This window comes from Heterocephalus glaber, unplaced genomic scaffold, assembly GCF_053883595.1.
Source record: "Heterocephalus glaber isolate CG9 unplaced genomic scaffold, H.glaber_assembly_v1.0 deba00001720, whole genome shotgun sequence".
Lineage (NCBI taxonomy): Eukaryota > Metazoa > Chordata > Mammalia > Rodentia > Bathyergidae > Heterocephalus > Heterocephalus glaber.
The window spans coordinates 10,380,289-10,398,423 of record NW_028258433.1 but is presented as its reverse complement, the minus strand read 5'-3'; the positions used below and the strand labels follow the sequence as shown (position 1 = coordinate 10,398,423).

Sequence of the window (18,135 nt, the reverse complement as noted above, 5' to 3'; positions counted from 1 at the left end):
AGAAGAGAAGTAAAATCACCTATCTGAAGTGAGTTCTCTTCTTAAATGTGTGTCTTTCAAAAGAGAAGTAAAGGAAAAAAGGAAAACGTGACCTTTGTCTTTGAAGGAAAAGATGGCACCATATACAGGGATTTGTTTAGTACCTTGAACTCTCACTCTGATCCTTGTCACAATGAATAAGATAAACATCTTATTTTTTTTCTGTATCTTCAGTTATTAGCTCTTTTATGCTAATGGAAAGATTCAAGAATATTTATCAGGATTTAAAAATAGAAAATAATTTTCTTCTAGTGCAAACCTGATTATTTTTAATGTTCAGTCAGGCAAGAGTCTGAAAGTTGAAAAAATCAAGAGCTTCCTATGTGTTTTCTCCCCAGGGAGATTAGAAAATAATTATCCGTTAGATTCAAGGGCAATTAGGTAACATATGTGAAGGTCTTCAGTGTTAATGCACTATAAAAAGAATGAAAATATTTTGATGAGGCTCATACAAGTAGAGCTTTCTATTTTACTTATAGTTGTTAGTGATATCCATGACAAGAGGATTTAATTTATTGTTCACATATATAATTGCAGGTTTTATACTGCAGTATTTCAAAGAGCATGTTAGACTCTTTTTAAAGAAGAATATAAATTTACCTCAATAATACAAAGGATAAATTTCATTATGTTATTTAAATGGTTTAATATCAAGATAATTCAGAGCTGACATTTTAATTAATTCTCTTTACATAATTGCCAGTCAAAGTTAAAAGTAGCAAATGTTTTTATCAAATCACCTACTTTAATTCAGAATTTTCAATTCATCAAATATTAAAAGTAGCAGCTCAGTAACCGCCGATTTCCCAGTTAGCTTGGATTTCCATTCAGGATATTTCAGACGCAGCACTGATGTTTATGGCCTGAATAGATATTACTATTTCGAAGGTAGTAGAAGACTGCTATAAGGAAGGTTATTGATTTTTTGTTTAATATTTAATAGTTTTTCTTTATAATGAAATTTTCTTCGCTACCTTGGTATTGCTGTTTTTCCCAATATAAAAATCATATTCCACCCACCTCCAGTATAACATTTCCCTTTTCTTCTTGTAAAGCTCATTTGAAAACTTCAGAAATATAATTCACATATTAACAACAACTGCAAATGACAAGGACAGTCTTGAAAAGCTATTTTGATTAAAGCTCATAAATAATAAGTTAGTAAACTTTTACTTTTTTGTAGATTAATATTGGGACCTCATCTTCCAGATAATAAATCATTGTGATGGATTGATCTGAAAAAAATCTTCTTAGGTTTGAATTAAACATATTCATAAGCAAGTGTTTATTTAACTTTACTTTTGTCTCTGTTTTCTCCAGTACAGTGCTCTTAATCCACGAGAATCATGGGACATGTGGCATCCCACTCTGGTAGCTGAGGCTTTATTTGCTATTGCAAACATCTTCAGTTCCCTGCGTCTGATATCACTATTTACTGCAAATTCCCACCTGGGACCTCTGCAAATATCTCTAGGAAGAATGCTTCTGGACATTTTGAAGTTTCTATTCATATACTGCCTTGTGTTGCTAGCATTTGCAAATGGTCTAAATCAATTGTACTTCTATTATGAAGAAACAAAAGGGTTAAGCTGCAAAGGCATACGATGTGAAAAGCAGAATAATGCATTTTCCACGTAAGTTGGATAGATATTTCTATTGGTAAAATTGGACAGAATTTAGAGTATATTATATCAGGAATTTGAAAATCCATGACAAATAGTTGCAATGGAAAGGGAGAATTCAAATTATGCATTATGCAGAAGACAGAATTAACTTGGCTTTGATTACAAATGAATCAATTTGACATTTAAAAAATACCTGGTACATTTCTTTTAAGTTTTAATAAATTGTTTTTTCTTTTAAATTCATAGAAAGAAAAAACATATATGTATGAAACATACATATATTTTAATGTGGAATAAAAAAGAAAACCTATATACTATTGACAAGTTATAAATATGTTAAAAGATAGAATATATTTAAAATCAATCATATTTTAAAACTCAAGTGCATTTCAGCCTTTGCTCACCTGTTTTCTGGGTACTAATGTCCCTTCACATGTATGTTTCATTTTCTAGTTCCCTACGCAAATATATATAAGCATCTAAAAATAAAATAATCCAAACGTAAACTCAATTAGCATGCAAAACTCGCTTTTCCACACTAAAATGAGCAATTGACAACATTCACTGTCAAATCAGGCTTGCTGACACCACAGGCTGATGAGCACTGTGCTCCACAACTCCCAAAGAAAACCCCTCTACCCATCTGTGCCCATTTCTTTCCCATTGTGATAGAAGACCAATCATCTGCAGGCTAAGAGGCTACCTAGTTTTCCTGTACACAGTCAGCACACGTAAGTCCTTTCGTAGATGACTTTAAAAGTCAGATCTTTATTCTTGGACCATCATAGACATGCATACTATAAGAAAGGACATTAATTTCTCAACTGGGAGGATATCAGTAATTTCACATAAATTTGATTCCTTTTAGTTAAAATACTTACATTGATTTAATCTTACATGTGTTTTATGTTTGATCCTGAAACTTAAAAACCCATTTTAATTAACATACATCTATTTATCTGCACATAAAATTTTAATCTCAGCCTTAGCTATTTTAACTCCTTTCAATCCTGGAACCACACAGAAGGCATGAAATCATTCCGTCTTCCCCTGATCATTTCCAGCCCTTTCTCCTAGGTCTTTTGTCTTTGTTCGTAAGCAGCAGTCCTTAGGCCCAAACAGCACACTCACCTGGTCTTGGGCAGGAAAGACACAATGAAATCTCCTTCAATTACATCCTTGCCTTATTTACCTTGCATTTTAGCTTTGACTTCTGAACTTACATTGCCTCTCATTTGTGGTCCTTGACTTGTTAACTTGCCCAGGGCAAGTAGCATTAAGGACTGGCAAAGGCCTAATATTGCCAGCTTCTCTTTTCATAAACAAGAATTCTACCTCTAACAACTTTCCTGCATGTTATCCACTGATTGGTTGCTCTCCTGGATTTCTGATTGAGAGCCCTTTTGCACACTCTATATTTCACAATTTGTTACTTTTTACTGTATCCCTTAAGGCAAACTACATGCTAAGACCCCTGAGTATATATCTGTTGCCATATCCTTCTGATTCCATCATTTGTCTACCAGAAGGAACCTCCACACAGTACCTGGAATTGTGCTATATCCCAGGTTTCAGCTCTTCTCACCTGTTTGGTTCCTCTGCTACCCTCAAGTTTACACCTAACACATCTCCAAGAATCTCTTGCTTCTATTTCTGGTTTCTTGCTAAGTAATTACATATGGCAAACCTATTATAAGTCCAAGAAGATTTTGGCTACAGAAGTATGATGTGTAATATCTAACATAAATTTTAATCCTATGATAGATATATTGGATTGCTTGGATTATGTATTATTTTAATTTATCTGTATCAATAGTTTCTTCCATTATCATGAAAAACAACAGAAAATTGCATATCTCAAATATTATAGGCCCAAATCATTAAACTAAAATAAATTACTTATTTCATCTCAGTTTTTCCAGATAATGAAATATATTTCTGCAGACAAAAATTTAACATTGGGGTGGGATTTTAGCTCAGTGGTTCCAGTCCCTGCCCTGCAAGCGCAAGGACCAGAATTTGATCTCTGGTACTATAAAATAAATAAATAAATAAATAAATAAATAAAATAAATTTAACATTGATCAATGATATTCAATAACTAAAAGAAAATATTAATAAACTATAGTATTATTACACAGGTCCTATTTCAGCATAATGGATATCAATCTTTATGAAAGGATGCCTTCAGGCTCCAGCTCTACCTCTTAGTTCTGTGCTTCCATTGGTCACAAATTTTTCTTTTGTAATTCTTCACCTTCCATAAATTTCAGGCTATTTTTCCTACCTGCTATTTTATAGATCTCACTGAATATGAAATTTAAAGAACACACTTTATGTGAAGTACCTAGCACATTGTCTGTATTCTTATAAATGTCACAATGATGATAGCAATTTAGTATTAGTAGTAGAGAGTTATCTTTTATTTATTTCATTTATTTAACAAGTTTCCAACTTCTTCCATTCATGCTATAAACATATGCTGAAACTTTGAACCTTCTTGTATTTTTCTTTAGCTGCTATTCCTGTCTTTCTCCCCATTTTAATCTAGGGAAATTTAAAATATATCTCCTTTTCTCTCCACTCACTCTTCATTCAATTACAATTTAATTTCTGCTTCCACCACTCCACTGAAAACACTAGAAAATATCATTTAGACCTTTTTCATCACCACTCCTTTTAGATATTTATCTGCTTGCGTCATATTCAATATATCCCCTTAATTGAGACATTTAACACTTCCACTTTGTAAAATCTTACCCTCCTTAAATTCTGCTAAATTTTTTTTCCACTCTACCTCTTACTTCTCTAACCTTTCTCACTTTTCTCTAACAAATATGTTTCAGTAACTACTTTTAAAAAGTGGTTTCCCTTCACATTCTAAACTGAAGTCCTTTTTCAAGTATCTCTGTGAAAACTCATCTATGCTTATGTATTTGGCCCTATGTGCCAAAGAGTCCACTTCCATACTTGTATGACCAGGGCAGGGTCCTGTCTCCACATTGTACAGTATGTCCAACTGTATGTCAGGTATATCTCAATAAATGTCTCCTTCAATCAGAACAACTTCAGTCAGAGAACTTACTCATCTCTCTCAAAACTTTTTCTTCCTCCTCCTCAACTCCTTTCTTAGTCAGTGTTATCAAAAACTTACATTTTGTTCTAGACCTTTCCTTTCGCATTCACTTCCACATCTTGCAAACCATGTTCACACATGTTGTTGTGAACACATGTTGTGAACCATGCTTACTCCTATTCTGTATTATTTTTTCACTATCCTGTTTTGCTCATGACCCATGCCCAAGTCTAAGTCCTTCTGCCTGGGGTTCTGGCTTTTTTTATATATCATCCATGTTGCTTCCTGAATGTTCTTTTCAAAACAAAATCAGATGCTCCCCTGTTTAAAGTATCAAAATCGTTTCCCATTTCTCACCAAATGCAGGCACATCCCTTAAGCTTGACTTAAAATATCCTTCAGTGATCTACCTTTTGCCTCCTTTTCTACTTTCATCTTTCACTGTTCCCTCAAAACATGCTACTCTTCGACATTGTTAAATGATCATAAATCTCCCTGGGTATCATCTTCTCTTATTCCAGAAATGCCCTTCAATTATCCTCCCAGTTGGCAAAATTTTATCCTGTTTCCCAACCTTTTCAAAAATAATTTTCCCAGAATACCTTTCCTGATCCCTGTAAGATCCTGGGGTCATAGACTACAATGTGTGTCTTTTATATCTCTTTGTGCTTTTTCCCTCCCACAGATATTTCTTGGTCACACTTCTAGGTTATTTCCTCATTAATATGGAAAGAAAGATGTCAGTAAAAGACATCAAATGCTCAGTCCCTAGAATCATTCTGTATACAATTCTAAACTAACAGCCCCGGTCAGGAACCCTCATATGAGAAGAGGGACATGGGTGTCATGACAGGTATTGTCTTGTTAAGCAAAGTCATTTATATTTTTTGGAGCTGAATTCCTAATGGCTGGAACTGGCCAATTAGGATCACACTTCATTTGTTTTAATGCTACATTTTCAGTTATAAAATAAAGATAAAATATTAAGATGGATCTTCTATTAATACACGTTTGCTTCTTAGCCTCTTGGGAGAGAAGAAAACCTCAACTGTAGAATACATTACCTTTTTACTTGTTTGATTTCTTTTCTTGAAAATATTTAACCAGAAAACAAGCTTATTTTTAAAAAGAGCAGTTAAGAAATATCTTCAAATGGCAACAAATTAAATGTTATCTTTAAGAAAATAGAACCCCATCCCACACAAAGTTAGCCTTTAATTTACTCTTCAACTCAGATTTTGTGCTAAGTGCCAGTTAATTAATTCATGTTTTTTAATTTGTTTGTTTTTGTTTTGTTTAGAAAGTGAAGTCCATTTTGCCCCACAGAAAAAGGAAAATATTAATCACATGCAGGCATTTTGAGCTGTGATCCAACTAATGATTCTTAAATTCATGGGCAGTGTTGGTCTCTATAGATCTGAGAATCACTAATGATCAAAATATTTCTTTGAAATGATAAACCTAGACGGACTTTTTAAAAGTTCATCTATTGAAAGAATGACTCATTTAGAAATACCTAAACACCATGGTCTTAATTAATCCAAAAAGTAAATATATTTTATTTAGGAAGAACTCTTTTATAAATCTCACTACTATTCATTCCACTGAAAGAAGGGGAAAAAAAGAATAAAATGTATAGTTAATTAGAAAATAGCATTCTGTTTGGATTTTCCCTCTTTTAAATTGTACTTTAAAAAGTCAGTAAATATTTTCTCAAAGGATTTTACCAATGCTTCTTAGGAATTTACTGTTCTTAGAAGCAAATAGGTGCTATTCAACCATAAGAGTCTATTTAATCTGCATCATTGTTAGAACACTTGAAAAGCAATTGTTATGGGATTTATGGGTTAATATTTTATATAATTCATTATGCAATTTGTGCTATTTAACTTGTAACTTTTTCTAAACTGCTATTCATGTCAAGCAAAAACCACCTGAAGTATATTTCTGTAGTCACCGTGACAATACATATTATTCAAAAAGAAAAGCAAAGTTTTTTCACATTAAATGCAAAGGATGCCAGAAAGTTACTAAAAATAAAAAAAAATAAAGTTTATGATCTTGGGCCAAATTTACTTTTTCCTTGAAAATTTTCAAAGAATAAGTCTTAATGACCTTTCTCTAGGGTCACTGCATTAGATCTAACTCATTCTAATTTTATTGCAATCTGACATCTAGGTTACCAATAATGCATCATTACCATCTCACATAATGCATAACATGCTTCAGTCTGACCAAGTTGATCAGATCAGCACACTTGGTGCTTTACAGTAATCTGTTGAATCATTTAGTAGCTGTAGAAAAATAAATACAAATTAAATTTCATCTCCTAGAATTAATTGTTTAAATATGATGAAATTGGTTCCTTGTCTTTTGTTTTTTAAAGCAGCAAATCTGGAGAAAATCAGCCTTACATGCCAATTTTACAATATTTAGTTAGAGTCTCTTAAGTATGTGGGCCAAAAAATATATGGCTTATTTCAAGTAACAGCCATTTCACTGTGAAAATAATGCACAGAATTAAAGCTCTTTGAGGCTCCAGGTAAAAGGTGATGATAGCAAGGGCAGGACTTACAGTAAGCCTAACTCTAAGAAGACCAGGAGTTGGCACATGGACAATTTTCTCTGTGTGTCAGCACTAATGTGAGTCAGCCACTCCATGTATGTTTACCTTGGTGTTTACTTCTTGGCTTATTCCTGTTAATTCTCAGCTTCTTAGTTTGTGCCATCTCAAACCTTTGGTATCCCTTAATTCTAATGACCCTAAATCTATACCACAATTATGTCATCTCACCCTCTTTTGCCAACTAACTCATGTTGCTAAACTAAACTTTCCTAAAGAGGAAATTAGATCATATTCAATTTAGGCCTGCCAGTAAGCAACTGGCTCATAGTAATTGTCTTTCCTTGAGTCACTTGATCATGGTTTGATCTAATCCATTAAGGCACTGAGTGAGGGAGGAGCCCCAGAGACCTATATAAAAACCTCCATTTCACAAAATAGTACATGTGAGACTAGGTCACTGAGGTTGAGACACCCCAAAACATGATTGACTTGGTCTAATGCTAATATCCCTAAATAATGAAATCCTTCCTTAGTCACTATGCCAAATATAAAAGGGTTTGTATTTTTGTTTTCACAGTACAATTTAAACATAGTCTTTTAAAAATAATTTTCAAAAAATATAAACTCTCTGCTATTTCTATTACATTGTATTAATGTACTGCAATACTCCCATCAGAACAAATAATTTTCCATTTGGGTTTAGTTGCTCCTCAGATCATTCCATTTTTCAGAGTAAATTCAAGAAATTTTACTTTCAATAAAGTCATTAGAGTTCATTCATTTGTTGGAGTGAATAAAATGTGCCTTGTATAAAAAAATCAAATGTTATTATCTAAACACTCTGAGACTCATCACCATTTTTCAAAGTCTAAGCTCTAAGGTCTATCATTTATTAACTAGTTATCAGTAGCTCAAGACAGGGATTGACAAACTTTCTATGAATAATGCAAGCAGTAGAAATTTCAGGCTTTGTGAACTATGTGTTTGCTAATGTCACTGCTTTTGTCACTGTGTCTGACCCAAAATAAACTATGAGAAACATGTATATGAAAGAGTGGAATTGTGTTTCATAAAATTTTATTTAAGGGTATTAAAATGAATTTTACATAATTTATGTATCTAACAAAACAGTAGTCTTTGTTTAATATTTTCTTCAGTCTTTTGAGAAAACACACACTATTTGTGGCCTACTAGTTATACAAAAAGAGGCTCTGGCCCCATGCCCTAGGAAATTAAATATACTTTTCAATATTCTTGGGAAATTAATTGTATCTACCTAGGATAATTCAGTTTATTATTTGTGTTAGTTTCATTAAAATAGTTTCTTTAATTAAGTTTAATTTTAATTGTCCAAAATATTTTATTCTTAATATATATTTTAAGTTAATCAAATATACATAATAGTGCCAAGTTCTATTTCTATACCTTATCACATAATGCTTCAATTTAGATATTGATGTCATTTTATCTTTATTCTAGGTTATTTGAGACACTGCAGTCACTATTTTGGTCAATATTTGGACTCATCAATCTGTATGTGACTAACGTGAAAGCCCAGCATGAATTCACTGAATTTGTTGGTGCCACCATGTTTGGGACATACAATGTCATCTCTCTGGTTGTCCTACTCAACATGTTAATAGCTATGATGAACAATTCTTACCAACTAATTGCTGTAAGTTTACTATTTTTACTTCAACATTTCTTCTAGAATGTGTTGTGGCCACCTATATTCCATTTTGTTATGATAGGAAATCAAATCTACAATTGGCTATTGATAATAAAGATTGAAATTGCAATATAAAATAAATAGTTAATTTGAAATTTGTGAGCTGCAGTATACTGTATATGACTATATGTTAATCTGCTTTTGTCATATTACCTGTGATTATGAAAGTAAACTAAATATATTTTGCCAGGGAACCACTGGCTATGGGAAGAACCAACAGAGAGCTCCTCTCTGTGTGACATCTATTGGTTTTGCAGTCTCTATTTCACATGCCACCTTGATAAAAGCAAGCTCATGTCAGGTTGGCAAGATACAAAGAACACCTCAGAGAGAAACCTGGCATAGGGATAAGCCATAAGATTTTCATTTTCTTAGAGCTCTATGCATCTGCAGATTTAGATTTCATCTCCAAATCTTAGAAGCTAAATGTAGTAAGAGGAATTGTCATGTGTTAGCATTTTAGCTCATGAATCAGTAAAGAAAAATAATACATTTTCATGTTTTGTGCTGGTTTTTGTCAATGACAGATGTCTTCTAAGAAAAATCCTCTTTTATAAATACAGTTTTAATAAAATTCAGAGTGCTCCTTGACAAAATAGTCATGCATTACAATATTTCTAGTTACTAGAACTGGGCTCGGCAACAGAATGTTACTCAATAAGAATTTTCTAATTATTGACTAAATTAGGTTAAATTGATTTCAGTGGAGAGTTTCAAATAGACACATGTTGTACTGTATATTTTCCTGCACACTTCAAGGTTGCTTCTACATTGCTTTTCCTAAGCTTACACTCCATATAACTGTATTTGATTCTGAAGTTCTGTTTTCCTCTAGCCAATACACTTCCCAAAAATGGACTCTATTTACCAGAATGACAACAACAAAATATTAGAAAGTCTTTAATTATCAAGCTAGGTAGAAAGAAGCTGCAAACAATTTGGTTCCTGTAAAATAATTTGGTTCCGGAAAAAACATTGCAAAATGTCCCAATTATATCAGGAAGAGAACATTATTCAAGAGTAGTATGGTCTTTTTTGTGGAGCCTGTTTTGTTTCATAACTTTATTGCAGAGATGAAAATAATCTTCAAATTTCACTTTTTATTTAACCCTAATGCTAAAACTACTGTGACAAAAGCAAAGCAAACATTGAGAGCCTGAGACAGGTGTGCCTGACAGCATCTTGTGGGGCAGCCTCCTTGGGGCACGGACATGCCAAGCATTTTACTCTCACCTGCCCCAGAATAAAATAATTTACTCTAAAGATTTCAGTTTTTGGTCCTGCTACTACTAACTCAGAGCCATGGGGTAAAGGGTGAAGCATAGGGTAAGCATGAAGCATGGAGGAGAATAATTTCACAGTTGCAAGGCCGGCCATAACTAAAGCCTTCTTCCCACTCGTGAACTTTTTCATTTGTCACATAGTTATTGTTCATCTACCTTATATCAGGCCTATCACATACAAAAATTAGTGATACAAAAAATAAAAGAAGTACATGATCTCAAGAAAAAATTAACGTAACAAGGACAAAAATTTTAAAAATGTATAATTGAGAAGAGAAATTTGATAATAGCCTGAAAGTGAAGGGAGACACTAGACTTGGGATAGAAACAGGAGTCAGCTGAAGATTGATGGGAGCAGGCTTCTGAGGAGAGATGAAACTTTAACTAAGTTTTACATGTTGAGTAAGAGTGAGAAGGTGAGTAGGAGAAGATGGCTTTAGTCATCCTCAGCTTACAGTTCTTTATCTCCATATCATCTAAGTACTATAGACTACGTTATAGACCCTTACAGAATCCCAAAACATGAGCAGAGAAGCACCTGCTCAGTGGTAGCAATAGAACAACATAAGACGGGCAGAATAAATCTTAATTTGTGACTCTCTGAGAATCAATAAATCGAAAGGAGCAACTAACAGGCCAACACTTTAAGTGATTGTCTTTTCATTCCCTGGAACTAATTCTACTGAATTCCATTTTCCATGATTGTAGCACACAGTATACAGTGTATACTTTTCTTCACTAATGCAGCACAATCAGGAAGAGTCTATAAGTGTATTTAGAAATAAAGGAAGAAAGAAGAAAGAAAAGATGAAGCATAAGAAGAGGGAGAGGAAAGAGGAGGAAAACTGTAGGTTCTCTACTTCTACCAATCAATCTGTACAATCAACCATGTGCTCAGCCATGTATCCTGTAGGCAAGATAAACTTTGTCAAGGGACAATCCATCCAGTGTCGAGTAAAACCCAGCTGACTGGAGTAGAAATATGTGTGTATGTGTGTCTCTGTGTGCATTATATATATGAGCACCCAATTTAGGAATATTAGAATGGACCATAGTCTAAGATTATTCTACTACTCTAAAATCTAAATTTTCTTTTATAATAATAATGTGTTACAATGAACTATTTTGAATTGTTAAAATGCTTGTATGCACAGTTTCTACCACCTCCTACTTCTCAGATTTTCTGCTTTAATCAGATTTATGGCTAATTTAAGAAGACACTGGCTGTCCTATATCTCACTTCCACAAGTGCTTCAAAGTTTCCCCCAAGTGGTTAATAAAGTGGAGTGAGTTATTAATGATGTGGTACATCCTTGGGCTTCTGGGCAAGCACTAGCCTGACTCCTATCTGGTGACATCTGCCAAGGTTTTAGAAAGGTTCAATGCTGTGGCAAGGTTCAGTGCTCCATTATCCATTTATTGGAAGAACTTCTCTGTGAGCAGGTGGGCAAGAATTGTTCACATGGAAGCATATACAATAGGCTTTTTCTGGCTGCACTGAAGGCTAAACTATGAGCATCTGCAAAGGTAGTGATCCACTAAACAGGGAGAGAGGTTACGGGAAATACTCAAAGCCCTGTTTTTGGCCAGGATGTAATAAAATTAAGCTGCTGAGATGAGTTTACAATGCAAGAGGTGCATATTCATCTTTGAATCATAACTACTGCAGTCACTTTAGCATGGACTTATTTTGAATTTCTGTTCTACTGAAGAAAGAAACATGAAAAGTGACATAAGTGCTGTGACTCCTGGCAGGGTAAGCCATTCTCTGAAATGTTCAGATGATTGCGTCTGGAAGCTAGGGCCGTTTTCATAAGGAATTTAATTAATGTCCCCAAAACCATTCCAAGCCAGGTTCAGGCTCTGTGTGAGGTTTATTTCACCATATTAATTAAGAAACCTGTCAGCAGTTGTCACATTCTCCTGTTCAGGACCATGCAGATATAGAATGGAAATTTGCTCGAACAAAGCTCTGGATGAGTTACTTTGAAGAAGGAGGTACCCTCCCCACTCCCTTCAATGTCATTCCAAGCCCCAAGTCTCTCTGGTACCTGATCAAATGGATATGGACTCATCTGTGCAAGAAAAAGATGAGAAGAAAGCCAGAAAGTTTTGGAACAATAGGGGTAAGAATACAGCACGTTAGTATTACTCTTTTTTTTAATTGTGCCTTTGAATGCAATTATATTTTTTATTGAATACTGTCAGATCTTTTGACTTTGCATTTTTGTTACTGCTTATCATGAACATTAATTGCACATCTACCAAGTGTAAGGCACCCTCTGAACAGCTAGAAATTTTTCATAACCCTATTTACTACCTAACAGGTAGTTACTGTTATTCTAATAGAGGCACTTTCTTCACACAAGCCTACCAGTTTTACCAATCAACACTTGGGGACTGAACATGCTCTTCCTTAAAATCTTGATTTTTGACAAATTTTCAGAATTAGTATAGCAGGTTCTTTGTGGCATTACTTCTCTATATCTGTTTCTCAGTCTGGATTGTAGAACTTAATGAAAGGAGGACATGTATTTTGGTTACTGGGGTACAATAGAAGAAATAAAAGGTAGAAAGAAGACAAGGAAATCATAACTAAAAAATATTGTAGTTTTAAAAAGACTGCAACTTCCAGGAGCCAGATGAAGTTACCCAAGGCAGTCCACATCAGAATTCCCTTGGTTAAATTTGGGCCCCTTTCCCTCTAGATCCATCATGCTCAAAATTCCTCAAGAATACTGAAAGTCCATATATTGGCTTAATTTAAAAAATAGAGAACAGGAACCTGAACCTAAGATAAAGGAACAGGTTGAAAGAATTCAAAGAGTGCTTAAACTATCCATCTAAAAAATAAATAAATAAAAAACTAGACCCACACATGTAATATAGGCAAGTCCTTTTCTGGGGGATGGGCATCTTTCCCAGGTTTCCATCGCCTCAAGAGAAGCATAAATGTTCCGCATTCCAGGAAATAATGTCTTTCTCTCTTGAGACCCCACACTCTATTTCTTTGAGCATGTACTGTTGAATTTCTGCCTCTTACTGACTAGTCTTGAAAATTCTTTTTCTGTGATGGGAGTCAGCAAACCTATGAACCTAGTCTATGGGTAGAGTGAATTGGTTTCTTTATCTCAGATTCCAGAACCTCCTTGGACCTTGTTTGGTGACAGTTACCTGGCCCTGCTTGATAAAAATGCCTAAAGAAATGACTGAATGAATGTGATAACTTGAATATACTCTGCCACCTGTCAGCTGTGATTCATAATATGTTTAATACTCAATACTTTGCTTCCATTCAGTATCATACTGTATGAGAAGAAGCTGTGTTTAAAAATATTAAAGTTCCCCAGAACCATTCTCTTGGTGTACTGGTATATATTTCCTTTGAAAACTTTTTTTTCATATTGGTAATTAAGGGTTCAAACTATTCCAACAGAAGCTACACAGACTTGAGTGTTCCAGCTAAACCGCTGACACGAGACAAGGAAGACTCTCTTCCCCTCTCGTTTGGTTTCCTACTTTTCAAAACTTTCATACGTATTTTGGGAAATAACACACTAACATTCACTAGTCACTCGGACCTCACAAAAATTGCTTTGAAAGTATCTTAAAATGCCTTTACATTAGAATCACCAAGTAATATTAGATATTTAATCAAAATTCAAAAATGTTAATTTTCCTTTAATATTTTAATAGACTTAATGACTGCTAGTCATGCTCTAAGTGGTCCTTATTGTTCTTTAACTTCCTCATCCACCAGGCAGTATTAACTCCAAATAGGGCTTTCTCCTACTGGAATGACATGGATTTTCCTGTGTCCCCAGTAACAATTCCAATTATAAAGAGAAACTGACTGGCAAGTGAAGCTTTCAGAGAGGTGTTTAGGGAAGGCAATTATGTTCATTCCTCCAAGATATTAGTGATGAATTTAGGGAACTACAGTTTGAGAACATACCTGATAATGGGAACCAAAGTCAAATTATGATGAAGTCTTATTCTACAAACCTCATGCTAATTTACGAGTTTTATTCCTAAGCATAGAAAAAAGTGGTTATTTTCCTGAAAATATCTTGTCTTTTAAGAGAAAAAAGTTGAATTATTTAAAAAATGGTGTAGAATAAATGTATTGAATAGAAAAGGCCTTATTTGGTTTATTAAGCAATTATTGCATCTGTTCCACATGCCAGCAACTGAGCTAGAAACTGGGAAGTGGAAGTATAAAGGAATGGTTTCCATTCTTGAGGACATGAATTTTAATATGAGAGATACAGAAATGAAAACATGTCCCTATAATGTGTGTTATATAACTGATAGGTCTCCCACTACCTCAGCAGCTATTATGTATAGTAGCTGCCCTCTTCCTAACCTGCCTTGCCCCCTCCCCTGTGTGACATCATGCCAAGATGGTTGCTCTCACCAAAGAATAAACCCTTCTTCCCAGTATGCCCCTGTTCCCACCTAGAAAGTAACCTAATACTCGCTCACCTCCTACCACCTAGTGACATCACGGGCTCCTCCATTCCCTAGTCACTACTTCACTCAACCCTGCCTCAGCCCCTACAAACCCCACCCCAGTCTCTATAAAAGACTCTCCCTGCCCCGGCCATATTGCTTTTGTCTCTCCTTTGTTCAGAGACAGCCCAGCAGATCTATTCCCCTAATAAAGGCTTGTTGTGGCCTGGTCTGGTCTTGGTCTTCGGCCCTTTTACCTGACAATAACATATGTAACATTTTAATATAGTTATATGTAAGACACTGTGAGAACTATGTGAGAAATAATTCATATTGTGTTTAAAGTAAACAGGAAAATATTTCAGGAAAGTCAAACTCCAATTTGTTCCTTTCCAAGTCAATATACACTCTCTTGTTCTGCATATCATCACATTTTTAATAGAGCCCTAGAGATATTGATGTTCAATATTGCATTATTTTGCTACCTCATCAAGGAAATTTGTCTTTCATTGTTTAACTTTAGGCAATGTCAGAGGGACTCTTAGGTTTTAAGATGTCATGAATCTTTTGACAATATATCAGGCCCTCCTCTCATTTTTTAAGAGATCCATCTTGTCCTGCCCACAAGAAGATTGGAGAATCACTCAAAGAATTGACTTCCAAGTCCATGCTCCCAACCTCTCATTGCTACTGGTCTTTAGGAACATGTTGTCATCATTTCTTAGAGGCAACTAGGACTTGCAGTTCAAATGAGCTTTCTGTTAAAGGAGTGATTCCCATTTTTTTTTAGAGGTTGAGAGTAAATGGTATAAGTTTAAGTTCTTTCTTTTCAATATATCACTGTTCTCAAAACGTGAATTTCTTTTGATGCCTCTATTTCTGAATTTGAGTTTTGTAAACAACAAAATAATTCACAGTTAATTGTTACTGAAAACCATTGCTTTCTTCCTTTCCTGAGCACATTTTACTAAACTTTGACAGTGTATGTTTTGAAACTTGGGGAATTTATGCCAAACTAAATAAACATTCTGAGTCATATCTTCCTTCTCCACCCTTTTTTCCCACCCTCAATACTCTCTCTTTTCCTCCAGGCTTAGGAACTTCAGTGAGTGTCATCCTAATGAAATGCAACATTACCTAAATTCACTCTTTCTATGGGCTGCATTTCCAGAATCAGAATGAAACATTATTTTGGTTTGCATATTTTCAGTTGAGTTTTATACATTTCTATTTATATGGAAACGAATATGTATGCCTTGTAAAAAAGCTCTTGCATGCAGAGAAACAAGATGAACAAAAAGCAAATTAAGAAGATTTAAATACTAATAGAGGAGTTAAATGAGGAAATAATATCAAAATAATTGATTTTTCCACAAATTCATTTCCATTTGATTATTCCTCCTAATGTGTACGTTAGGCAAAGAAATATGCATTCTTAATTAAAAAGTGACACAGAAGTATCAATGACAATCACTTGGTAAAACCAAAACATACCTTAACATCACACTCCAAAAGGAACTTAGAGAGCATTTAGTTCCACTATTTTCTTTAAAAGACAACTTGTTTACTTCCCTTAGGAAAAAAGCTAGAAAAAGCCCTGGGTCTCTTGTTTCCTAATCTAATGTTCTTTCCATTGGCCTCACTTGTTTCCCTGAAAAGTTTGATGGACATGCAATGGTATCTTACATACTGTGTATTGGTCCTTTGATTTTTCTCCATAGCTTTTACAAATCCAGCAACTGTTTTCAGCTGCATCTTAGGTTCCTGTACTTAAAGCCAAAGCCTTGGTTTTTATGCTGGCTCATATTCTGTTCTCATCCCCAACTTGTTTATATTTATGCCATGTTCTTGAAGCAGAAAATTTAAGTTCAGATTATTACATTCTTCGAGGACTTCTCTCTAACTGTCCTATTTGTGGTTCATTTACTGATATTTGTCACCTAGCAACTGCCTGAATGACAGAGGACTGGTCACTGCTTTCAGGAAGAGCCTAAAACCAGAGCTCTTGAAGGTTGCCACAATGGTCAATGTTGGAAGCCCATTACTGGTGACCTTCTATTTATAGCTTCCTGGTAATATTGATGCAAGTAACCCCCAAAACTCATTAACTTGTTTTTTTTAAGCTCTGACTTCCTTTAATGACTGACTGAGAGTTGCAGGTAAATTAATCTTTCACTTGACTGCTTTATACTAGATAGTATAAATGAAGCAGAAATTCATTATTATTGAGCAAAATATTTATGACCTGAAGAAAATGCATTATTGAGAGATAGCTTGTCTCTTGCAAATCATGAACATCCCACCAGAGATGGGAGTACCATAGAGTATCACACTGAGAGTACTAAGAGTACAGCCTACAGAGAGTACCATAATCAAATAAGGAACACACTCTGACATTGTTCATATTACTTTTTATCACTGTTTTTGTTCAATACCCTTTGTCGTATTAAACCATAGGTTCTCACATCTTAGCATGTATGTGTATTTGAATCATCCAGAATCTCCATTTTAAAACAAACATTTTCAGCTTGAAACTTTAATTGGAAATTTTGATTAAAGAACACATTGGGAGCTCTCATAGTTTTTTGAGCTAAAAATTGACCTTTGTGCTTGCTGTGCAAAAAAGTTCTGAACCATTTAATTAATGTAAAAGATACTAATACAATACTCCCCCAAAGTGTATAATTACCGGTAACATAAAATACTTTTCTAATGCCACAGACCAGGTTTCTAAATGGAATGCTTAAGTTAGTATGTCAACATGCTGAACCAAAACAAATAAACAAACAAAACTAAGTCTTTTGATAAAGTCATAAGAAAATTATTTTAGACTTCCTCAGTTTTATGTTTTCATTTTCTACTTTACTCTCAAGTACATTAGAGGAGAACAAGAGGCACCATCTCAGAGTCACTAAGCCTCACTCAACATTGGGATATAAATGAGATACTGCAGCCTAACCAGTTGCCACAGAAATATGCTCAATTAAAATAAGTGGAGAGAATTAAAAATTGTGAATGCATTGGCACCGCCTCTCATCCACAAAGGAAGAATATCCGTAGTATATGCCTCTCAAATTTTATTTTAGTAATAATTTGTCAAAATGCATAGTTCTTTACTATTTATGGCACTCAGTAGGCCTAACTACAAATCTTATAGGTAGGACAGCATTCATCCATGAGTAACTCTGGATTCCTGAGTAAGATTTACTTGCAAGGTCTTTCAATTAAACTTTCTTTTCCAAATGGTGATCTGTGAAAATTAACTGTTTGATATTCTTGTAAGAGTGAGATACTGAATATCTGGTTTGACAATATAATATTCAACCATTTGCATTTATTTTTATATGCTTAGAAAGTATGTTTGT

General features: G+C 34.4%; 1 protein-coding gene across 4 annotated transcripts in view; it reads left to right on the top strand.

Moving 5' to 3' along the window:
• The window catches only part of Trpc4 (transient receptor potential cation channel subfamily C member 4), a 246,401-nt gene that overhangs the window by 213,204 nt on the left and 15,062 nt on the right, over positions 1-18,135 (top strand). For 3 of the 4 annotated variants that reach the window (XM_087199594.1, XM_087199591.1, XM_087199592.1), the window contains 3 exons: positions 1,360-1,673; positions 8,786-8,981; positions 12,250-12,459. In XM_087199594.1, coding sequence (XP_087055720.1) covers positions 1,360-1,673; positions 8,786-8,981; positions 12,250-12,459 — 720 coding nt within the window. The remainder of the gene's footprint in view (positions 1-1,359; positions 1,674-8,785; positions 8,982-12,249; positions 12,460-18,135) is intronic. The other variant, XM_087199595.1, reaches the window with a different exon arrangement.